Raw genomic sequence first — 26,394 nt, forward strand, 5'->3', positions numbered from 1 at the left:
AATTGTGAATAGGATGCTCTTAGATCCACTGAATTGTCCCTGTAACCGTAACAGTTTCAATATTCTTAGACTTCCTGATGAATGCAGCTCGTCGTTGTGTATTTTGGCACAGGGTTCACAGAGAGCCTGGACTCGTCACTTCAACGCGAGAAGTTCAAACATTTCGTCCACAATTTTAAAACAAACTGCAATTTCACGTCCATCCGAAATTCCTTAGCCAGGATGTCAGAAATCGCAATGCAGTTTCATCTTCCGCTTCTATTCACGATTTAACAACCGTAAAATAACAAACAATATTAATACAATTCATAAGCAGTCACAAATTTGCGATAAAGTCTCGCTAAAAAAAACTTGACAGAAATTTGATTCCGTGCAAACATCCGCAATTTCGTGCTGACACTGTACTCGAGCCAAGAACGCATCCACTGTGCACGTCGAGCAATCTCCGATCGAACACGCATCCAATATCTGAATCCGTTCAAATATTTGCCAAGACGTTATCATCCTCCTCTATCCGCGTAATTGATTTCCCGGTGGTGAAAAGCAACGTTGTAGAGGAGCGTCCCGTCTCGCCTTCCCACGTTCGCTCTCAGCGAGACGGCGGTCACTTGCAGTTTCAAAGAAACACGCGTGGACGCGCGTGCATATGTTGCCACGAGAAAGCGTGTGCGAAGGGCAAACTGCTCGTAGATCGTAGATAAGTACAGTCCACGCGCCAACAGCATTCCCAGCTTCGGGTACACGCACGGACACGAGTCAAGGGTTGTGGGAACCTTCTAAGACGGTTCTAATGTCACGCCTTGTCAGCGGCACGCGTGCAACCGTGTCGCTCGATGGATATGAAAAAAAAAACTAGCCTAACTCCTTCCAGACGGTTGCCTCCTTTGCTTAACGCTTGCAACCTCGAGTTTCTCGCGTGCTCGATTTCTGTTGCTCGTCTCGCGATGTCGAGGGACGATGTGGGTAGTTCACGTGCGAATTCAGTTTTTGCTAACGCAGTTCTTTTTTATTTAATTGATTTCATTGTTTGCGAGAAGAAGAGTGGCATTTGTACATTGTATTATGAATGCTAGAAGGGTTTGTTTGGGTAAAATGTATAAAATGGTCCCAGCAGAATGGTAGAAGAAGTGTTTGTTTGGGTTCTTATTAATTGCTGTTCGATTATTTATTGGGTTTAGTGTATGATAGTTTTTATGATACTGTGAGATTGTAAAAATGTAGATATTCTATTAAATAATTGAAAAAATATGTGTATCTAGATTTGTGTATGTGCAGTGAATGCACAATATAAAAGCAGATAAACGCATTTCTGTCTTAATAATAATTAACACAACTTCGTCAATGAAAATATATGATTCGTATCAAAGTATATTTCTCAACTTCATAAAATTATTTTTAAACGTGTAAAAATAAATGAAAATCCTAATCAATTTTCTTCTTTGTAACTCATGTGTTCGAAGGTGTACCACTTATAGAAAAAAGAATCTATAGCATGAAAAATTCAATCGTCGTAGACGTCGACGTTCTGGCCGTATTATTTATCGAATCGTATGCAGGTTTTCGTATTCCGCCAGGATTTTTCCCCCCCTCGGAAATGTTACGGCGTTCTCCACCCTTGGGCGAGGAGGTTATGCGACCACACAGGGAGAGAGCCATCCTCGGTTCTTATTTTCTTCGGCAGCCAGTAGTTCCAGACTCGGGTCTATGGTACCGTGAATGTTGATACATCGCCAAGGATTTTGCATTTCGAAGCCAGGATAAGAGGGTGGCATGGAAAAAGTCTGCTTTACTACGGACCACGCGAGCCTGACTCTCTCTCTCTTTGAATAGATTCGCGGGACAATCGTGGAGTCAGGCTTTTCGTAAATTTCCCGTGCTTCTGCAATTTTTTAAACGTACACGAAATCCTAAATTTAATAACCACTTGGAGGTTTATGTACACGAACCGTGCGTGTATTCGATGTTTATCTGAAGAATATTAATTGAATTTAATTTGAAGGGAATTTGAATAATTTTATCGTATGGTTTATAATGTTGTAAAATATGCGCATGAAATTGAATTTTTATATGAACTTCGATAGTATATCTGTTCCAATTTACAAGATTGTTAACGTTGATGAAATGATTCATCGTTTCGTAATAAACGAAATTTCGGAGCGGAGAGAATTAAATTAGCGTTGGCGGTTAGCGTTTCTCGACAAATGTAATCCACAAAGTGAATGAACAGTCGCGGTACACGAATGTAACCATGTAAGTTGCGCTAGCGAAACGGAAAGCAATTATTTTGAAAATTTTCCTATTTTAACAACCACGATTTTAATTACCGCTGCACGTAATGCGTGCAGATGGGACGCTTGCTTTGGCGCACGATCTTGATGATTTTCATATTATTTCAGTGATGGAACAGTTACGCGTGCAATGGTTTATAAGTTCTGAATATGCATCAACGTATTCTTTATTTACTGTGCCAACCAGTAGATTAGAATCTAAATGTAATACTAGGTAAAAACGAATCTACGGTAATTCATTAACAATGTAAGAAGAGTAGCTTATCGATTTATCAGCGGAGTCTTTTTCATACAATGTAGATTTCGTAAACGCTACTGATATTGCATATTTTAATAATATTAATTAATTATTCTCCGGTGTGTTTCTCGGCAAATCATGTAATTACAAAAACGTATAATTGGATCGCCACGTAGATTTACTAAGTGTACACAAAATTATTCTACACAACTTTATCGAGCGAGGACTTGAAATTCATAAGGTCTGCGTGCAAGTTGCTACTATAACGCATACGCGCATTATATACCCGGTATTATATCGCGCAGAAATTAATTCATAGTCACGTTACGCGAAATGAGAGGAAAAGAGTGCATTATTATTCTAAGACATTTTTAATTGTGACGCGATTAAGCTGTACGCTGGTATTCAATTCTTATTTAATTCTTTTTACAATGACGACAAAAATCGATAATTCCAGAATGTTCACAGAAGCATCATCCTTATATTAGCAAAAATGTCTGCCAATGGCGAAATACAAATATCTCGAAACGAGCGAGAACGCAAAAAGAAGTAAACGCATTAAATACACTACAGAACTTCCCTTAGATTTTCCATTTTCAGGTTTAAACCCACGCGAAAGAGGGTCGTTGCACGCCCCTCTCTCAGATTTCTCCAGCGACGCGAAAAAATTCCCTCTCGATCTCTCGATCGCAACTCTCCGGAGGAATCCGTTCCCGGTTAATTAACTCTTTCGGTCGTTTGCCCAGGAAGCCGGGACGAATTTCATCCGGCGTCCCGGTTCTAACTTCCCGCGGCACGCTAATAATAATCCGCGGCTAACTCTCGCGGCTCGGTGAAAATATGTATTTCATTATTCATTGGACGGATATGACAAAGGAACGAGCAAACGGAGACGTGCACAGAGAGAGTGAGAGAGAGAGAGAGAGAGAGACGAAGAGCAGGTGAGCCTGGCAACACGGCGAACAAATCGAATCCGGCGCAAATTAGCGCGAACGTGGGTGCGCGAATTCGTCTTGTTGTCACGAGAAATAATTGCCAGGAGGATTCCTACGGGCCGTGTACGGACGGGAAAGGCGAGCCCTCCCTCGGGGTTATAATGCCCGGGATGAAGCGCCCGGGGTTATTAGTTTAGGAAGCTGCAAAGTACCTCGAAACAAAGTCTCCCCGTCCCTCCTGCAGGGTAATCAATATACAACCGGCCGAGCCAGCCTCCGTTTCGGCTGGTTGATTCAGCCCACCCCCTTCCTGTACCCTTCTCGAGGAGGAGAACCCTTCGTCGAATTAGTCACGAGCGAAGCATCGCTCTCTGGGATGCTCGACGGAAGGAGAGCGATAGGCTTAGGCGACCAGACGTCGTCTTTTCGTTGGACGCGAGGCGACCAAGGGCCCGGGCCCCAAACGCCACCGCCCAACCCTTCGCGAACCCCTTCGTGTTTCCAGATTAATTGCGGAATTTCAATTATCCCCGGCTGGCCTGCGCCGGATGAAAACGCTAACGAGGGAAAAAATGCAACGGCCCTGTAAAACGTCGACGGAGGACCGTGGACGCGTTAATCGCGCAAATTGTCGACCTCGCGCGGCTACGTGACGAGACTTTTTCGGGGGTCGCGCGTTTTTAACGGCCTCCTCGCGAGGCTCTTGCGCGTTTTATTGGATCCTTGGGGATGTCGCGATTAAGTGGTGCTGGTGTTGGTGAAATTTCGCGTGCCTATATTTAATTTTTTGCGCGAGTTCCTTGTGTCTTTGGAAATTGATGAAAAATGAAAAATTATATTACGTCTAAGATGTAACTTTTTATAATTTTATAATTTAATATAGCATCTGTCTAAAGTAGAATGTATGTACTCACAACTATTTATATTTCGTAATTGCAAATGTTGTATATTCTCGCGTACAAAATCGTTTATCCAGAAACACGTGCGTCGAAAAATGCAATCTTCGATCGCTAAATGGAAAACGCAGAGGTGTCTGGTCACAATATCGTGTTTGCACGTTGCAATCAAGCATACTCAAACGTGTCCCTTCTCTATACGAGTGTCCGGTCTGGGGTGAATTAAGGTCCGTTGGGTCCCTTTGATGTCCACGTGTCCAGTCTCTAATCCAAAGTCTAACTTTACGTCACATCAATTGTTACTGAACAAGAGACAACGAGCGCATAAACACTAAGTTTTGTCTCCACTTGTTGCAAAATTAATAACGCAGCGTCTGAAATATAAACAATTTTCAAAATAGCAGATATGACGTATAAATAGCATCGTATTATAACAATTCCCTACCACGAATAGTGATATAATTGATTCCAAAGAAAATGGTACCTCGAGCGTATGATTCACGCGTCAAACGGTATTATTTTTAACGCGTCCTTACGTCAATGTCCACTAAGAGCATAATACGCGATATTTATACCATAACGCGGTTTTATTGCTCGTTACGCGGTCACTCGAAATAAAAGGCGACGCGTTACGCGAGCGAGAGCGTTCTCGGTGCCCGGTTTATTAGTAATAATTCGGTATGAAGTATCAGCGACGGAAAATTTGCCAGCGACCTAAGCGACGTAATAACTCGTCCCCTTTACGGGCGTCGATAACCGTTTCAGTTTCACAGGGCCAGTTAGAATTATCGGACGTGGAATCCCCCTACGCGTTATTCGTTGGTCGCACGGCAAACGTCCTCGGGACCATTACTGTCCGGTTTCGCCAAACAACCGATGGCCCGTCGATAATAAACCGTCTCCTTCCAGCTCATCGACGCGCCCGGCGAAATTATGAAACGCCTATTCGGTGCTCCCCTCGGAACATCGACTCCCTCGTTCCCTGTTACAGCTTCTTTATGAGTCGGTTAATTTATCTTTGATATCGCTCGTTCGCCTCCTTCGAAACAGCCACGAGGACCGCACAGACGGATACGCGTCGGGGATTATGAAGGGACGCTTAGTATTTTCGATTACATCGTTCCAAGTATACAAGCGTTTTAGAAATATTGCCAGGTATTTGTTTTACCGATCGTTTTTCGAATTGTTACATTCGTTGTTGCGAATACAGTTTTTTTTTGTGTAGAGAAGAGAAATACGAATGAATACTTCGATGGAAGATTGCTAATCGTTAATAGCTGTATTCAATAGATCGCTTTGTAGTAACTTTTAGACTCAACGTCTGAACATTTCTTTACAATTATTCAAAAAATGAGCTGTATAATATATTAATGATAATAACGATAAAGGTGTAACGATGGAACAGCATAATCCATTGACGAGCACAATTTGCAGATCCATGATAAGTAGATAAATCGATACGGATAATCTTCGTGCATCGCACACAATCAATTACCTTTTTTTCAATTACAAAGGTGCGTTCCATAAAATCGTGTCGAACCATATAATATTAATATCAAGGGAAATTTGTTATTCAGATGAGCGGTGCAAGTGGAAAATCTATCGCTTCCGTCACTTGCCATTAAACTGGTTCGCCGGCGAAGCACGCGCGCGATAAATATTCAATGCGCGATTTTAAGGAAAAATCTCGGGCTACTTAATTACGATGGATAATCCTCGACGCGACGGGGTCGGTTTAATTGAATGTAACGAGCCGGACACACGATCCGTCGACGATTTCCTTTTCCTATTCCCATCGAGCGGCTCCGTTTTCTCATCCGTTTCGCTTTATTAACGACTCTCGTTTTGTCTTGTTTCAGTCCAAGTAGCACAGCGCTGGGTTCGCTGGATCAGCTGAAGGAGTACCTGACGACAGTGGGAACCTGCAAATGCGGTCTCGAGTGTCCGCTAAGACCCGAACAGGTCTTCAACTTCGACCCCAAGGTATGTTACCGATCGTTTTTACGTTGGGCCCCGGTCACGACCGTTTCGTGTATTCCGTGTCTGTTAAATTGCCGCAATTATTGTGCCGCGGGCATATAAGCGGCTGGCTGTTAGTCATTTCGAACATCGCCGCATTGTTCGGAGCCAGTTTTCACGAGGAACTCGACAAGCGTTATTTCAAACGAACGTGCCATCCGTTCGGCTCGTACCATCGGCTCGATGCTGCGTATGCCTACTCTGTCCACTGAAGAAAATTTTGCTGCCGGAAATTATCGCATCTGACGGTGGAAGTTATGGATGGAATGTTTGAATTTCTTTAATATCGTTGGTTCTTGGTTTCACATTACGAGATGCCTTTAACCATACAAAGTAGCATGGATTTCTTACAAAGAATTGGATATAATTGTATTGGCTAAAAATATTTAACAATGGATCGTTTATAAAATATTCCTGTTATTTGGTAAAGTCAAAAAAAAGGTACTTCTCGATTTATTAACATTAGTATTATAAAGGAGTCGATATCGAAACTAACAGAAGTGAAAATAACGATCTCGCATAGCGGGGGAAGGAATTAACATAAAACAGGTGTAAAATTTGCATTCTACACTGTTATCCACTTTTAATCAACCGAACACGACGCACGCGCGGATGCGCGCGTCAGCGAAAATTACGAATTCCTGGAACGTTCGTGGTATCCGCGCTTTTCTCCCGGCTATTTGCAAAATTCGAGCTACGCGTCCGTCCATCGACGAGCGGATGATTCGCTGGCGGGACACGGGACAGCGGCAAAAGAAACTAATCGCGATTTGAAGCGTCCCGCGTGGAGGGCCCCGATTTGAATAAATCCTGGCGCGCACCGCCGCGACAAGAACCTCGAATCGAAGGAACAGGAGGCGGCGGTAAAAACCGCGTACGGCGCGTACGTCGATGCCTGTCGCGAGCGGATCGACTGGCCGTGTAACGAAATGACCAGCGATGTTCTTGTCGTAATCTGGCCTGAGAAATCTCCTCCTGAGAGGCGAGCCGCGTTCCTCGTGCAATGAGTCAATACTCGGACGTTGCACGGCGCACGACGATGCTCGGCGAATGTTGCTTCGCGTGCAACGTCCGGTGGAAAAACGACTGGCGACGAGCGTGAGGCTGGATCGAGCTCGATACCGTGGGGATACGCGTGAATTCGAGTCAATTTCGATGTTAAAGTTTTCAGTTTCTGAGACTTGAATTATGTGAATTGATTTGATATAGTAGATTTTTGGATTTTGGAAATATTGTTTCGATTAATCGAGTTACTTGAATTTAATTGACACTTGATTTCGAATTTATTTGCGCGAGTTACGCTTAACCCTTTGCAGTCCTATGTTAAGGTGAGCTCACTGAAAGTAGTTCGCATTTGTTAATAGAACGTTTTTAATTCACTACAGTACTTAATTACACTTTGAAAGCAAAGTCGATTAGCTTGAGCGATGAAAAGACCAGCGTAGGAAACCATGAAAATATCCCAAAATATGTATTACAAATAACCAGTTCATATTGGTAAAATGATTTCAAATTACTTCACCTTAAACAATTTGAATTCAAATATTTCGATTAATTTCACATCTGACGGAATGTAAAAGAAACTTTCGATCAGTCTCGCGTACGTTCAGTTTTACTTAAAGCTATTCGCGAAGCATATTGAATTTAACTGGTCATCTACTCGCGCTACACTCGACCCCGTCACTAGCCATGCAGCAATGGAAAATACATTGTAGAGAAACGAGTACCGTGTCGAATCGACGACTCTCCTCTGGAATTCGCTTGGCGTTTTCCTCGTGAACGATCTCATCGTCACGCTTCCCGCGGTAGTGAAAGTTTATGCCGTCGACTCTATGGGGTGCGTGTAAGGCTCGTTGCGGCTTGGGGATGCTTAATTGCGCATAGCACATAGCTGAACACTGTTTGTGTACTTATCAGGTGTCTGAAGAGATGTCATCGTCATCAGCCGTGCAAAGTGTTTTTACAGCGCTGTAAAACACTCACTGTAATATCGCGCAAACAAATAGGGGTTGTACAATATCCAAACAGCGACTAATAAGATCAACGCATTCGCGACTCGTTTACACTCAGCACACGTAACCAACGTCCCTCTCTGTTTTCAATTTCGCGCCACTAAATTACACGCACATCGACCTTCGAAATTGGCAAATTTTTATTCCGATAATTATCCGATCACACTTTACACGAATTACCAAATTGCCCGTCAACGTACGGCCGGTATACAAAAGGGGCGACACGTGTAAAGAATGATTCCCCATTAATTACGAACAAAAGCAACCGGACATCGGTAATTACTCGCACAAGCAACCAGTCATTAAAGTGTTAACGAGGGGTGGGAACCGCGTGTGTATCACTTCGTCGAGCGCTATCCAGCTATCATTGCCGTCATTAAGCGGAGGAAAGACCGTCCCTGGGACGCGACATTGATGAACTCGCTGAGAGATCCTGGAATTATGCATGCGCATAATGAAAAATTCGGTCCCCGGTCTCGCAGGCCCCTTTATCCTCCTCGATCGTTTTAATAATTCATGCGAGAAGCGTCGCCCCGGCTGACTCGGGACACCGGTAGCGACAAAGCGTGGATGGCGCGCGGGTTGCAAAAGGACGCGGATCGCCCGTAAACAAACGATTACATCCGCGGCGGGTTAACCAGTTAACCGTGCGTAATTATCATCGCCGCTCTGATGCCCGAAGAGGAAGCCTCCGCTCGTCCAGCATTAACGGCGTCCGTTTCGAGGCCGCGCCGAATTCCGTCGCATCGCCCAGCGAATTAAAAATTCACGAAATTGCCGGACAAGAGAGAGCGAGTGAAGATAGAGAGAGAGAGAGAGAGAGAGGCCAAGTGAGGGAGACGGGGTGAGAGTAAAGGCGCGTGCACAATGGAAGCGAAACTGAGCGGAGAGTATTTAACTTTGAACCATGGTGGAGACTCGAGGGGGTTGCGTTCTCCAATTGCGTCTATGCTTTGTATTTGAGAAACTTGATGATGATACGATTTGTTCTATGGTTTCATTTTATTCTAAATGATACAAAGGTAGAAAATATTGATGATTTTATATTAATAACATATCTGTAGTCTACATAGAACGAGGAATAACTTAATTATATTTTGTAGAAGGAAATGAGAGAGTCTTTTGAAACGAAGGAAGAACGCGTCCTTCGAACGCTTTCGTTTTTAAAGTAAATAATTCTCTACTCCGTACAATCATATATGATTAACTTAGCGCAAAAGTAATGACCGTTCTCGTCCCGCCTATTAATACTTAACGAAATCTTAAGCGAACGTAATCAGGCCCACGCATCGTCTTAAATATGTATATACATGGACGCGCGTAATTACGAGTTCGTTCGCGATGTTTCAGCGACTCGAACAGTGGGCGATTAAAATTCAAATGGTTCCGAAATTCTCGGAGCGTGGATTCAGTCTGGTGTGCACGTACCCGAAGATAGAGAGAGCCGGCGGAAAGAGGAGCCTCCTGCGCAGGGAGGCGAGCGCGCTCATCAGTTTTGCTTAATTATTCCAGTAGCATGCGACGATATGCGAGGAAAGCGTATAATTATCCGTGCACCTGCCTTGCTAACCGCTCACTCAGCCGCTGCTTACTATCCACCGCGGTACTATCCGCCGTGCGTTAATACGTTCCTTAATTAAACTTTATACCGTCCAGCGTCGGGGCGCGCGGGAATTCGCAGCGGCATCGATCCGGGCCGACCTGTCGCCGACATTAACGAACGACGCGCCAATAATTAATAATCATTTGCATATCTCTGACACGCTCGGCACGCTTACAATATAATCTCCTCCCGGGGTTTGTATCACTTTATCGACCAATTATCGGCCCACCTTCGGCCATTGTCTACCGATGACGATTTCGACCGATCCCAGGGCCCGTGGTTATCGATCAGCCGGATTAATGGGCTCCGATTAACCGGCCGATTGTTACGCGCGTACCCGCTGCGCGGCCAATAAAGATGTTCGCCGGAAATTTCTGGGGTGCCAGCGTGCCAACGCACCCCCGCGCCGGATACCAGCCAGCTTGGTATTTTACAACGCGTCTCATTACGTTACCTGCAACATGCTTCTTGACGCGATAGATTGCGTTATCTTCTCGTTTAATCCTGCGTGTTCCGTGGTATTTTGTTGCTTTCGATCTCGATTCGTGTCGCGATTAAATCGTCTATATCGCAGGTTTTTTCATTTCTAGGAGAATACGAAGTTTCTGCTGCAATGTTTCTAGAAATAGGAAAAATAAAAGAAAAAGGAAATTTCAGGCTTCTAATACTCTTGATTGATTCTAATCGCGATTTCACCGCTTCCTGGAAGATCGATGCCCGCAGACGCGATAGATTGTATTATCTTCTCGTTTAATGCCGCGTGTTTCATGGTATTTTGTTGCTTTCGATCTCGATTCGTGTCGCGATTAAATCGTCTATATCGCAGGTTTTTTCATTTTTAGGAGAATACGAAGTTTCTTCTGCAATGTTTCTAGAAATAGAAAAAATAAAAGAAAAAGGAAATTTCAGGCTTCTAATACTCTTGATTGATTCTAATCGCGATTTCACCGCTTCCTGGAAGACCAATGCCCGCAGACGCGAATAAATCGCGACACGGTGTCAATCGTCTGTGTCTTTTGGCTCCCGGTTAGCCGTAAACATAATTATCCACGGCAATCGCGAGGCAACGTAATAAATCAACGGCGTCGAGCGTTCCAATTTCTATTACGTATGCAGCCAGTAGGCGATACGTCTTGCGAGACGAATTCTCGTCGCGTAACCGAGAGGGTTGGCTCGCTTCTGGCAGTGGTCCCGCCAGATTCTATCGGCCTCGAATCTGCAATGCAAACTCCCTATCTAGCTGTGGACAATGAGACTGCCGACCTGGACACCGCGCGACTATCTGAAAAAGAACAACCACCGGAAGAAGGGCAAGAAGGCGGTGTGTCGAGCAAAATTGGCAGACGTTCGAAGAGGAAATTCTTGGCTTCGTTGCGAGCCAGTTTTATCTCCCTCTTCCTCTCTCTCTCTCTCTCTCTCTCTCTCTCTTTCTCTCTCTCTCTCTCTCTCTCTCTCTCTCTCTCTCTCTCTGTCTCTGTTGGATACTTTTGGAAACGATACCAGATTACCATAATCGCGGTAGCAGACGTTGGTTTGTCGGGATGCCAGCTGTTTATCATTGGTTAATGATACATGGTGAATTTAATTGAATTGTTATTACACGTTTGGCGAGCACAACAGCCAGGCTAAAGTTACAATTACAATTTCCTGTTTAGCTGCTCGTGATATATTTATCTGCAGTTTTCTCAGTTTGTTATTTTTCTACATTTTTATATTTTTATATTTGATACTGAATGTGCATATATATGTTGTTCAGGTTTGAAGAATCGTTTGTTCAAAATAGATATCCGTTAAGATATCCGTGGTATAAGATTATGTAATGCTTGCAAATTTTATTATTACTGTTTTTTGAAATTTGTTACAAGTATTCTGCTTGCAAGTGTATATACTTTACAATCTGCAGAAATGATGGGTGTTTTTATTATTTAGAAATTCGATTCATAGTTTTATAGGAATATTGAAACGAGTTGATTTTTTTTCCTGAATTATATTCAATTTCCAACGCTCGCTGACAAACAACCCTTTCACATTTCTCTTCTTACGCTCGTCAAATGCATCTCGAAATCACTCACAGAATCGCTCTCATCGCACACTCACCATTCATTCCCACAATTTATACCAGCGAACTCCAAAATTAGTCATTTCCCATACGATCCTTCATTATTTCACCGTTACAACCCCCGAAAGAGAAAGAGACGCGAGACAATCCGCCTTTCACTTCGACCCAAATTCCGGAACCGCAAAAAAAACCGGCAGAAAACTTAAACGCGTATTCATTAAGCCAATTTAACCGGAATAATAAATTCCAGGCGGTCGCTCGTAAACCGTCCGCCGGCGTCGAATTCAATAGACACGAATTTGCGAGGCATCGTTCACGCGTTCGTCGACGGTACATTATTGCATCCACGTGCATCGGGAACGACTTTCGCCGCGCAGTCAATCGGCGGCCAATTAAAAACGTGCGGGTTTGGCCGGGCGCAGATGAAGACTTGAAAACGGTGGGGCCACCGTCGAAAAATCGAACCGATCGTATCAGGATCGCCGGGGAACGGGCTTTCTGTTCGCGAATACCCAATTACAATGGCCAGACACCGTAACTATCGGACGATCTCTGAGCACCGCGTGTAGGAGACAGCCTTAACGTTTCCACGGGTGCCTTTGATTCGGCCCGATTCTTTACCCGGCGAACGGTGTTCCTGTCCAACGTTTCTCTCCCTCGCGATGCTCCTTTTGTACCAGGCCTGACGTTTCCGCCTATTGTTACGCGTACGCGCTACGGAATCATCGGCCCGCGGAGCGATTTCTCGGTTTCACCGGTAGCCAGCGAGTGGAGCTGAAAAACAGCGGAAAAGTCCATGTCGGACGAGTGGCTACGGTCAAGGGGCGTTCTTGCGGTATTTTAGCTGCATTTCTTTAGTTTTCGAAAGCGTGCGCGCGTTGTGCTGTTTAAAGGTTGAGTAAAAGCGGTATCTTTCTTTTGGTATCGATAGAATAGGAATTGCAAATTTTTGGAGCTGGTGTTCTTTGCTTGAAATATTCTTTTTGAGGTGTGTAATTTGTACGTGTTTGAAAATTAAGTTTTGGGTTCATTTTGGTGTCTTTTTATACTTTTGTGCTGTGGCAGAAATGGGAATATCGAGTTTCAATATTATGCTATGGAGTGCATTTGAGTTATTGTTCGCATCGCTCCTTTTTCAGGGAAAGTCGAGAGATTTTCTTACTTGGCGTTACTTTCGTTTCCATTCGTTCTCGAGTTATTCAAAGTAACAATATTATATGAATGTTCTTCGATGAAATTAATTTTCTCTTTATGATTAAAAGATAAATTGGATCATTGCATCGATACACGTGCACGAGACGCGTCGTAATCAGACTGCTGAGCGAATTCTCGGTTTCATCACATACTCGACGGAATCGCGACGCAGAAGGTAGAGAAGGCACAAAGAGATGGTAAACGTTGGACAAATTATTGATACGTTAGACGAATTGTCGGAACGAGCCATTGTATGCATTGCGTCGGCGAGCTGGGGTGTGCTGCTTGAATTAAAACGGAATCAGTGATCAGTCTTTGAATGAAGTCGTTTGCGGAGGAGGCGCGCGTGAATAGGCGGGTATTGTTTCCGATTTGAACGGAGTACGTGGTAGTGGATTAAGGATAGGACGGATTAGCGTTTCTAGAGAGGATGTTGAATGAAAATTTGATTCCGTGAAAGGAGCCACTGTCGCTTTCGAATAATTTAATGGGTATGATGTCGAGGCGAGCGTTTCGTATACATGAATCGAATCTTCGCTGTGATATTCACTATTCTTTCTTAACTTCAATTCAATTGCAACATAAAATGTTGGAGTAACTGAATTTTTTTTTCATTGAATAGTTCTAGATTCTTTGCATAGAATTGTTTTGGTCTTCAGAATCATCCTTTAGTGTTTCTCTCGGACTTAATCAAATACCCTATGCGTATATAAATACAGAATGTTTCTCTAAGTGAACGAGAATGCTATTGCAATTAATTCAATCAAATATATCTAAACCTAGTGTACACGTCGGCTATTCAACTATTCATATTCAATTCACTCTTAATCTAATTACTATTAAGTTAAAAGAAAGTAATTCTAGTTTTGTAGTGCAATTATATATTTTCCATTTCGTTCAATGATAACCTAAACGCGATTGATATTAATTCTTTGCATTTGGAAGAAAAAGTAACCATTTCTTTTCACAGTTACATAAACAAAACTTGAACAGATTTAACTTTTAATTTGCTAACTGGAATAAAAAAGTTATTGCGATTTATTTTTGTCCTTATCTTACGAATTAAAAATTATTTGCATTGCCTTCACATCGGAGTCCTCAAGTTTAAAGGCAAACTTTAAATGGCTCCATTCTGGAGCCCTCAAATGCAAACAGTTAGATGTCAAAAAGGAAAGCTCATCACTGGCACAAATCTTTCGTAACAATCACACCGTTATCCACTTGTGAACACTGAAAATATTTTCTCGCCAATCCAATACTTTCTAAAAGCGTGTTGCAACTTCTTATCCACGAACAAAACGTCATTCAGATCCTCGACCACGCGGTGGATTTAATATTCCCCGGTAAAAATTGCAAAATCCCAGAGCAGTAGCTTCCACTCGACCGAGGAGAATCGCATTCGCGCGCAGTTTGAAAGCGCGCAAACACAGTGGAAGCTCGCGAGTTCTAATCCAGCGGTTCGACAACCGTCGTGTGTGCATCGTTGCCAGCGGGTCGAAACGGACAAACGGGCTCGCTGCTCTCGAGAGTAGTTTAGTTTATGGAGTTGTTGCTATTCATTATCACCGCCACGGGCACGAACGGCTCGGCAGTGTCTCGGCGGATGTATTAGCGAGCGCTTAAGCGAACGGACGAGTTGCGCCGTGACGTTAACAAAGGGTAAGCGAGAGTACCCTTTTATTACATCGGGCTCGTCTTGTTTAAGCTCGTGCGTAAGTAATTTGCTTTAATGAATTCGCGTCCTCCGCCGTCGTGCCGCGTGCGCACGCGGATCGCTCGCTTCCCCAAAATCAGCCTGCTGTCTGACGCGCGACCGTAAAACGTTAACATTGTGCCACGTGTACGCGATGCGAGTCAACGCAAAAGAGGGCTCATGGAAAAGTTTAAATGCAACTTTGTCGTTCAGAAAGTTGTAACGTATTCAGTGCGAAGTTGAAATCTTTTAGTGTTTCATCAATTATTTAAGCAGAAAGTTTGCCTTTTGGTGAATTGTACAAATTGTACATAGGGGTGAGTTTTACGTACAATCCTCCACTGTCTACTGTAACATTTTCATACAGACTTTGCTAAGTTTCTATAATATTGACACACTCCAGATAAATACAAATCAGAGTGATCAATCAAACAATCTCAAACCCAAAAGACAGAACCTCAATATCCATTTAAAACGAACAAACATGAAACACAGTGTTAAGATCTTAACCAGAGAAATGCGTGCAAAATTACACATCCTCTTCTCCCCAGCAAAACGATAAACGCATCGAATTAATCCACGGCCTCTCAGCTGCAAGAAAAACCCGCGCGCCGTTCCGCACTCCAGTCGACGACTTCCGGGCACGCTCAAAGCCGCGCCCGTCCCTTTAAACCGAGAGTCGATTTTTAATTTCCAATCGAGGCCCGCCAGGCGGCCGTCGTCGATTAATTCCGCGAAAGAGGAGACAGAGAGGGACGGTCGATGGAAAAAGGAGGACGGGGAGAGGGGGGACTTCCGCGGATAAGACGACGGAGCCGTGTTCCCAACAAAAGGGCTCCCGCCTCAAAGAGTGCTCTTTGTAATCGACTGGAGCCCATCGGCAGGGAAACGAACTTCGCTTGTACAAAGAAAGTAATCTTGTACGGTGCCTCGGTGGAAAAGGATCCGGTCGCTGCCACTGGCGAATCGCGGCAAGTTTTCGCCCTGGAAAAAAGGGGGTGGGAGTGGAGGGTGGGTTAGGTAACCGCTCGAAGGGGTAGGAATTCGCGCGACGGGTCCCTTTTGTAATTGGCAAACGGTCCCGTCGAGCGGGGAACGCTCGCGAATAAGTCGCCCACCGACTTTGGTAATTCTCGCTGCAACTTTGCGACTGCACCGGAAACCGCGCGACGCTCACCGCCGGATCCGTCTCCTACGGGGGGGCGCGTTCGCGTCTTTGTCAGCGCCCGCCCCGCTCGAGACAGAAATATTCTGCCGTCGCGGAATTTCTTTGCCGGAATTTCCGTGGAATCCTTGGACCAGCCTGCTCCGCGGACCAATTTATATTCATGCCGGTGAGCGCATTGTGCGTCTAGTCGATGTTGAATGGATCGAACGGCCGATGGGTTGGGAATTTCATATTTTTTGTCGTGTCATTTCATCGTTACATTCTTCTCTTTTTTATCGGGAATATCGCTGAGATATTTTCGAGCATCGTATCGTTGTATCTTCGAATTTTTCGGGCTGTTTTAATTATTTATACACGATGGTCGTGATATTTTTATTGTGCGCGGAGTCTTCGTGGAGAAAAATTCGCGTGAAATGAAAAAATATCATGTGCATTCCGAGGTAGAATAATGTACGTGTTTTACGTTTATTCTGTTTAATTAAAATATTACAAAGCGTAGATAACTGATATTTCGCGTCCGTTTTAAGGATAAATTAATACGATATAAAAATAGGGTGATACGTATCGTACGAAATAATAGCCTTTATGAAATGACTTCTATTTGAACTGCAATTTTATGGTAATAACTTAAAACAGAAATAATTTTTTTCATATTTAATTATATAGCGTTTTGCTCTACTTGCACGCGTTACTCGAACGATATGCAGCCCGCCATTTTATTACTTTTTCAGAATGCACGTTATTTAAAATTCACATTTTAATTTTCGTTCAAGCGGGAGAACATTTCTCATGTTTCAGCAAATATTTTTCCAGCGCTGAAAGCGTAACTCATTGTTCTTCTTACCTGCCTCGCAATTAACAAACTACCGCGCGCGCAAATAATTTCAAGAAATAACAATTAAAACTTTTCGCGTCAATGCCTGAGAAATTTACGACTTCGTTGCCCGGGGAACCGTTTCGTTTTCCAATGTGAAAGGAATTAATTTCAAATTTCACCGGAATTACACGTGCTTCAAGTTCGTTCGAAGTTAAAGAGGCGTCTGGAACGCAAAATCTCATTCTTTGAACTATTAAGTTACCACCTCGACAGGCGGAAAAAGCCGAGGATAAGGTTGCAAACATAATTTGAGCGTGGAAAGTCGAATAACCGAATTGCATCAAGTATTCCGACATTTTTCAACGGCGAAGGAATTAAGGTCGCAACATTTTCACGCTACGAAATATCATCGACGAAACTCCGCCGTTACGTACCCGTAGGTACTTGACGTGTAAAACGTGCTCTGGTTATAGATTACGCATACACGCTCGCGATGCACGGATATCGTGCACTCCCGATAATTCCGTGGATAATTCAATTTTCTCCGAATTGCCGAGCTTGCCCCGTTCAAATTGAATTTCTATTAATAAAAACGGATATCGTCCGCCTGTGTGTACACCCATTCCCCGTACCCTCGTTCCTCCACCCGCCAACCCCTTGACTTCCTCTTTCCTCCTTCCGATATTACTTACCTCGCTAACCAGAGTACTTTTTTCTCGTTTCCAATTACTTTTACACGTTATTCCGCTTGGCTTGCTATTTAGAAGAGGGACTTTATATCCTCGGGCTTCCACTCTTGCATACGCTATTCTGGCATTTATTCGCTTCTTAAAAATGCTGTTGAAAAATTGGTGATAAAGAAATCAATAAATATTTAACTTTTTTCTAGTTAATGTGTTAAAAATGCAAATATCAAAAGGCGAATATCGTTGCTTTACAGTCATCAATTTTCATATTTCAGTAAGATTTACACAAGTCATTGTTGCAATATTTAAATATCCACAATTAGTAACATATTTCTCTATTTCTTTTACCAAAATCGCCTCTCGAATCGTATCTAAACTCACTCAACGTTCAACTTTCATTTTTCCAATAGCCACCATCGCTCTTCACCCTTATCTCAGCTTGCCTCGCGTTTACGCGTATTCCTGCATTTTCCAACATTCCCTCCGCCCTTTGACCGACAATTCCTCTCGCCCACCACAATACCCAATCCTCATTTCCAATTACTCTTATTCACCACCTCTCCGCTTTCTCAATTTCTGCCCTCGCTGCCTTCACCTCAAGGTCTTCACGTGCTCGCGTCCTCCTCGCGTCTTCCAACCTTCCCTTCGCCTCGTCCGTAACTCACTTTTCTTCTTTTTTTTTTTTTCTTTCTTCCCCGTCCCCGCACGCCCACTCGCAGCGCTCCTTTTTCTTCCTCCCCCGAGTGTCACCCAGCCGCCACCCTCTCCTCGGCGTTCAATCACCCTGTCCGCCTGCCAGTCCACCGCGACGTATAAATTTATTGCCCTCATTAACTTGAAATATGGCATCGGGTACGCTGAAAGTTTATGAACGTTAATGCGACCGCGATGAGCGAGCCTCGGTGCACACCGCCGCCGCTGGTTACTCTGCAGTCGCGTCAATACCACGCTCGCGTCTTGCGCTTTGAATTATTTTCGCCGCTCCGAGAGAGAAATCGCTGCGCGCAATTCTGAAGTCGATGAAACCGCTCGCACAGCTACCAACGGTGGCTGTAAATCTACCGCAATCGTGGAATATCTCGCGTGTCTCGCTAATCGCACGCACGTACAATTGGTTGTTGGTTTATCTTCGAAGAGCGCAGCCTTCGAAGTTCCTCAAGAGGACATTTTCGTCTCTTGTAATTGGCTGTGAAGCTGAATGGTTTTGACTTCGCTGGATCAATCGTCTGAAGTACATGGCACAATTTAGTGTGATTCTATCTGATGTCCTGATTTCTCGTTAAATAATAATTCAGTGAAACTAGCATTTCGTGTGCGAATTATTGCTTGCATTTGAACATTTGAGAGAATTGATTTTGGACACTCTGATACAAACACGTTCGATGAAATGATGGTATAATCGATAGACTTCTTTGCTTTTAGACGAACCAAAACTTCCAATTATATACGTGAAACGTTACGCTCCACTCGAGTCGTAGCTATGTCGTGATGGTACATGAACAAGAGTTGCCATTGTAGTTGCTGCCAAAAAATATTTATCTATTTCGCAAAAGCGAGAATTTGATTTGCAGAAGGATGAATTTAACCGATACTTTGTTTCTCGAAGTATCGACAGTTGACAAAAACCGTTTCGACAGGAATTCTCGAAATTTCCGCTCGATTTCGTCGCAGTTGGCTTGGTCGCACGGCAGACGCGGTCGAGGGGTGGCAATGGATCATCCTGCGTGCATCATGCAATTACATATGTTTCAGCCTCTTGCCAATTTCTATTGTACACGCGTCACGACTGTCCCAACAGTCGCGTTACTCGCTCGAGCGAGCGTCCGTAATGCCGCGCGGGCTTGTAAACACGCGTGAAACCCGGTTTTATTTATTTCCGTGCACGTACCTCCGATGTCTCCCACATTTCAGAAGCGGCTCTGCTCGCGGAACCGGTCGCTTTGAAACGCTCGATCGAGTCGGCCAAGGGGGAGAGCCCCAGCTCGTTTCGCTTCTCCGGGTAACTGCGTCCTTTGCTCGCGTCTCTGCTGTCGCGGTTTCGAGATTCTCGCCGAGAAAAACGGACGGTAACTGTCCTGCGCCGAGATTGACTTTCCTCGGTGTTATTTTCAGCTAATAGCACGACTTCTGAGAAAGTGAAACCGTGGAAGGGTGAATTAAAGCGGAGCGCATTGCGATTCTCTTATCGTGTCTGGCTCGTTTTGCATTTTCAGTGGTAAGTGGTTGATAGCGCTACTGGTTTTGAGCGATTTATGGAATTTGTCGCTAAGCAGTCGTGTATATAATAGTTTTTCAAGCAAATATGTAATATTATAGTATTTGTTTGTTAGCTGACACTTTTTGAATCCGTTTGAATTAGAATTTATGTATATTTTACAGATTAGGATGTTTAGAACTTGATAAATGGTCACTCGAACGTTTTATCCTTTCAAATTTATGAAATATTGCAATATGATCTAAACAAGTGTTTCGTACTCTGAAATTCGTCATGTCCTCAGTTTCAGAGAAAGTAAATAAATATTACAGTAACCAAAAGATGAATATTTCTGACGTATCATTCGCAATATTGATATAACTTTCTCGTATCGATCATAATTAGATTCTAACGATCAAAACGTGGACCATCGTCGCGCTCAGCGCCTGGAACAGCTCATCGAACTAGCATCACATATTAAACAACATTTAACAGTTTCGAAACGGCTCGGGTCGTGCACTATTCATATGCAAATGCGAGCGAGCGAACCGAAGCCACCTATTCGCGCGCAATCATCCGTATTCAACTGTCAACTACGTACGCGGATATACTTTCCTCTGAACGAAACAGCCGCGAAGTTGCGCAATCGCGTTTGTGCCAGCCCCTATAACTTTCTTCGCGTTTAATAAGCGCCGTAAAAATGTCAACGGGTAAATAGTAATCGGTTCTATCTAAGAACCAACAGTCTCGCGCTACTGTGCGCGATACGACGCGTACGAGAGCGTCGACTACCCGCGCGTAATTCGATAATAAACGCGAAGCGCCTTGAGGCAGACGCTCGAGGAGGGCTTTGATACTCGAAGGCATCGCAACGGGACGATTTGCCACTCGACCAGTCCCAGCAGAACTGGCGACACCAATTATTACGGGCTACCAACAGCTTCCCTACCGACGGATTGATTTTCATTATCGCTCGCGGAAGCCGCCGCTGGAAAATTGCATTCGACGGGTACCGCCGCGGACCGGACGCGAGTAAATACAGCTGTCACGGATGTAAATAGATTTATTAGATTATCGTGGATCGCAATTCCTCGGAGGGCCTCGACGGACGCGAGCGGTAATGGTCGACAATTGAATTCCGGCTACGGAACGGCATTAAAAACGGCGTGGAAAAGCCGTGGCAAGTGACCCGTGAAGCGATCGTTAATGCGATTTCAGTTTTGTCCGGAGGTTATCTCTCCGACCGGCGAGAGGGTCGTACGGGGGTGGTCGAGGGTTCTGTCGGAGCGAAGGTGGCGCGGCTGCACCGCGCGAGGGGCTGCATCGAGGGCGAGAGAGGGGTCAGAGGGTGAGTAGCAAAGAGAAGGGCATTGCCGGGGACACTTGAGGTGAATGTTTTGCGAATGGTCGGTAGATGTCTGGTTTGCTCGAGGCTGATATCGACCTGGGTCTCGAGTCTGGAGCCGCCGCCTTCGACCCCCTCTACTGTTCTCCACCACCATCGCCGATTCACCACCCGGAACAGACTGTGACTCCACCACCAGCGCCGTTCACCGACATCAAGAGGCTTGCTCTTGCACCGCTCAAAGTTCACGTCCGTTTCGTATGTCTCACCTCTCGTCCCTTCGCGGATCTCTCTGCCCTCTCGCTCTCACTATCGCTCTCACTCTCGCTCTAGCTCGCTCGTGGACACCCTACGGCGACCCGCTTCTTCCACCCTCGCGTAGCCGTCCCTCGTCTCTCGTTCTTCGCTTCGTCTCTCCTTTAAACTCCCGGGACACCGCGCCGCACGGCCCACCCAGCTCGCCTACCCTTCACCCCTTTCCAGACCGCGACCTCAACCCCGTGGCTGTTCGATTTATTCCTCTGTTGCCCGCGAAGAAAGGGTTCCAGGCCATTTCTGATACGCGGCCCACGGACTCTTTCGACGATGGCGCGCGGGTCGAGAACGAACGGCGCCCAGGGAGGATTTAAAATGCGCAGTCGAATTGGTGGCCCACCAAGACGGGGATCGAAGTTGCTGGCCAGCACGTGAGCCGTGTGCAGAAATTGATTCTTGGCCCCCATTGTTCCTGCCAGATGCGGTCTAGAGAATAATGGAAATTTAACTGGTTCCAGCTACCTTTGGGTAGACGCGTGTAACGTAAAGTCCCAGAGGAGCTCCCGTTCTAATCAGTACCCTGCGATATTCATTCGCAGCTGTTGCTGAACGATCGTGGATCCTCTTGCTATTTCTCAACGAGATTCTTCACGAAAATAAATACAAATTATAATTCTAGAATCGCAGAAATTCTTCTGTGATGTTTTCGAAAGTTCGAGTTTATCAAGGAATTGTTAATCGAAGAAAATCCTGTACAAATGTAGATATGGGATGAAGATTTTCTACATTTTCCCCGACTTTTACTGAGCGTGAAGAGAAGAAAATCGTAAGAGGCGTACCGATCGATGGAACGTCGCTCTTTCGGGGCGCGCGATGCGGTTTGACTCGCTTCATCCCCCTTAGTCGTGAATCGTCGTTCAGCCGGATCGCACGGCGATCCATCGTCGCGGCGCACAGTCAACAGACGCGTCTGCTCACCTGTATAGTCTGGGGGCGAGCGGAGATGAGCGCGCATAAACCAGAAACGTCAGAGAGCGGGACAAAACGAGGCAGGGTGGAAAGGTAGAAGCTAGTATAGGATACTGCTAAATCCTGCCGGTGACCCCGGATTGTCCGTGTAATTTATGACGAGCCCAAGACAGAGACGAGGCAAAGGCGCTGGAGCAGGGAGGCTAGCTAAGAGAGCAGCGGCGTGGCTCGAGCGAGAAAAGGGGTGCGCGGCGGGGACAGAGACGGCGAGAGTAACAGTCTGCTTCCTCCCGTGAAATATAATTCCCGGGCACATTCACGGTTGGATAATCCACGTTCGCTTTGCATGAAAACTTATTACGCTCCCGGTAGCTCGACCAGGACCGTGGCCATTGTCGGCCTTTCTCTCCCGTGGCTCTCTCCTCTTCAGCGTCGAGCATGACAAGAGCAATTACACTTTTAAATTACGTTACACGATATTAAGCCCTTCCTTTTCTTTTCGTTTCCCTCCGCGCCGTCCAGTGGCTCTCCTCCGGCTTCCTCGCCGCGTTTTTTACGCGCTCCACTTCTTCCCGTCTAGTTCGTTCGAGTCTCCGCAATCCCGCGCGTGTCGCCGTACCCGAACGACCGTCTTGCTACCCTTTCCCACCCCCTGCTTCGACCGCGTCTCGTTCCACGGATTTGTCCAGGCGTTTTCGGTTTGACATCCGTCCCCGACGACGCTTTTATTCCCGCTCGTTCCACGTCGCTTTCCTCCGCGGCTGTTTCTCATTGTCGTCGTTTTCTCCGTATTCACCAGCCGACGCTTGTCGACGCTTCCGTTTCTCGTATTGTTCCACCGTCCCGGCAGATTTATCAGTCCGCCCGATTCCGATTCATTCGTTTTCATCGAATTCTTAACGGCTCAGCCGCCCTGCGCGATCGTCCGCCTCGATACGGGTGTCCAAGATTTCCACGCGACGGATACTTTTTCGCTTCCTGCGTGATTCCCAGCAACCCTGCCCCCCAAACCGGGCCCCTCTGCTGACGACGGACGGAATAATAATTACCTTTTCACCACCAACGGCAGGCGAAACGTGGGTGGGGACGTTTTAATTATTTTATCGCGTGACCGCCGACCGCGACCTCTACTCCTTCGCCGTTCCTCCTTCACCCCTTGTTCGTGAGGACCTCCCGCGGAATTGGATATCGCCGTACGCAAATGCGACTGACGTTTCATTAATGTCGTCGCTACGCCGTCTTTTCTATTTATACAATTCGTTACGTATAGGTGTGAATGTCCTGCGATCGTTGGGGGTTGCTCGATGGAGCGGCACGTGTGGGAGACGTTCAATCTGGAGGAATTGTTCGAGGAACCTGGGGCGAGAATTGGGAGCAGTAATTGTTAGAGGAACGATTTTGTACACATCGATATCGCTTAATAGCGATATCGTTTTAATAATTTCGTCTATAGACAAAACGTTTGTATATTAATTCATTAACTACAATTACATAAAATTCTGTGAGACACGAGTATCGTGGATGTCATTGCTTTAGTTCGCGTGCGGTCAAACGAAACGTTGCTACGATTATTCGTTCGTTCGAAACACACTAGGCAATTCCATTACCAGAAGAATCGACTAATAAAATCACGTGTACGCATGGAGGATTAAATCACCGCGTTGGGTACTCTTGGCGTCCCCTAAATACGAACAATTCCCGGGGGTTTTTTTGCCGCTCTCGACTCGACATCGGAAGGAATCGCGATCAGCACACGCGAGGCGATTTCACGGTTGCGCGGCGCTCGCTGCCCGGCATTATCGCGATTTATTAAAGATACAGCGGGACGATTTTTCACGGTCTGCGTGGTCGAAACGCGTTTAAATCCGTGTTCACCGCGAGCGGCCGTGGGCCGTCGCACGCGAACAAACGCGCTGCGACGGTAATGCCACATTTTTCCGAAGCAACGACGAGGATCCAGCGGACAGAAGCAGCCGGAAACGGGTAGCAGGGCGAAGCGCGGGCGAGAACGGGGCGCAGGAAGGAAGGGGTGGGTGGAGAGAGCAGCAGCAGCAGCGTTGCAGGTTTTCTTTGACGCTGCTGGCCCTAATAAATCAGGGAGAGACCCGGCTGGATACACGATTCTACGCGGGGAGCGTGCAACGGGTTATTCGTTGGCTCGTTCCGCCGGTATTTCCGCCAGCTATTCAATTTGCGGCCGTTTCGCGCCCCGCCGCCCTCTTTCTCCTGGACAAATGATTTCACGCTGGAGTTGCTCTCCCTCTACGGGTCGTAGATGTCCCGCGTTTCGGCTAAATTTAGAACGAAATGGATGGAATTTCGAGGAGCCGGGACACACGCGACCCGATCGATCCTCTCCTGCGCCCCTCCCGTCCTGGGTGACCATATTCCCAGATTCGGTTTCACGGTTAAGGGTGAACGGTGTGCCAGACTCAAGGGCGTCGTCGTTATCGGATACCTTTCGTTAAGGGTTGTTCCGACTGTCGACTGTATATTTTGTCAGAGGTATTTTGCAATTTTTTCAACTATAATTTGTCCTTGTTTTCCATAGCAATTTACTTTGTTCGTGGTGTACATTTATTATAGTAATTGTTGGAAATGGAATACTCAGTATCGTTGTTCATTTTTATCCTAGCAATATCTCGGCTACGATACAGAGAATCGAGGAAATAAAATGCTGCGATAACACGAGATTAGTGTAACGTTTCACACTGTCCCTGCACGAGAGGCATATTTGGGGGTGCGAAGGGTGGAAACCCTGGCAATCGCGATCCATTACGCGGCGGATTTCTAAATACCGCTTTATCAGTGGTCTACCCATGTACGGCGATTTATGATCCGACGATATTCATCACTCCGATGAAGCATTAACACGTGTATCACGTGACAGTGGGAAACGTATGAAACGCAACGGAACATCGTCGATATTTTCCGCGTAAATCGCGCGAGCACCGAGCCGACCGCCGCGCGGAACGTTACATTAACTCGTATATAATGAAAGTTTTATCGAGCAAACACGACTGTCGCGTTTCGAATAATTTGCCCGCGTTTACGTCGCCGCATCGCGGAATTATGCATTCGTTGTAAATATTTTCGTATCGCTAACTGGCGGCGCATCAGCGGCGCGAGAACCCCAGCGTTTACTCGATTTTCACCGAGCCCCGGTTTGTAACGCGCCGGCCATCGTTTTAATCTGCGCTCGCTTCGAAATTTATTATCCAAATGATACGATAAAATGAATTATGCGAGGGTAAATAATCGTCGCGAGCGACGCATTGAGCGACGCGACTCTCTCCTCGCGTTGCTTCAGTCGGGCTGCGGCTACCGAAATATTCTCGAGGACGATTTCGCGCGCAGTGTATCATAATCAGCGATTAATTTGCATAAATTTCGGTTCGCGATGGTTGATTCAAAATTGCATCGAGCAAGGGAATTGCAAGAATTAATTCGAGTTACTCTGTTACGTTTACTTCGTTATTTTTAACTGATAATGTTTGGTCCTTATATATTCTTATTTTTGCAACATTTCACTAGACATTATTTCTGAAGATAATTATTCTAGTAATAATTGTGAGGTAATGGAATCTAAATAAATTATTTATTAAAGATAAAGGTTTACATAATCAACGAATACTTGAAACATTTAAATATATAAATACCTGAAAAGTAAACACATTTTGCATTAAATTGTATTAAAAGTAAGGATTTAAGGAACGATTAGACGCCTTTGTATCTCTCGCGAAATTAAATGAAAGCCAACATTCATTTCCCAAACGGAAATGGAAGAGAGCCGAAAGAAGGAGGCGAGGTACAGCCAACGTTTTACAGAAGCCGTTCGTGGCGCATCAAACGTCGAGCGAGAGAGCGTTCGCGAAACTTTGATTCGGACCGTTTTTTCCCCCAAGTTTCGTTAGTCACGGATATTTCATTCGAGCGCGTCGTCCCGCTACAATGGCCACGCTTAAAAGCGTGTGCCGCGACGCGAAGTCGAATAAACGGCAGACACTGTATCCGCCAGAGATG

At 45.4% G+C, this 26,394-nt stretch overlaps 1 protein-coding gene across 4 annotated transcripts in view; it reads left to right on the forward strand.

Moving 5' to 3' along the window:
- The window catches only part of LOC143424502 (uncharacterized), a 359,685-nt gene that overhangs the window by 248,739 nt on the left and 84,552 nt on the right, over window positions 1-26,394 (forward strand). For all 4 annotated transcript variants that reach the window (XM_076896581.1, XM_076896582.1, XM_076896583.1 and 1 more), the window contains exon 2: window positions 6,217-6,340. In XM_076896581.1, coding sequence (XP_076752696.1) covers window positions 6,217-6,340 — 124 coding nt within the window. The remainder of the gene's footprint in view (window positions 1-6,216; window positions 6,341-26,394) is intronic.

The sequence above is a fragment of the Xylocopa sonorina genome, chromosome 6 (assembly GCF_050948175.1).
Source record: "Xylocopa sonorina isolate GNS202 chromosome 6, iyXylSono1_principal, whole genome shotgun sequence".
NCBI lineage: Eukaryota > Metazoa > Arthropoda > Insecta > Hymenoptera > Apidae > Xylocopa > Xylocopa sonorina.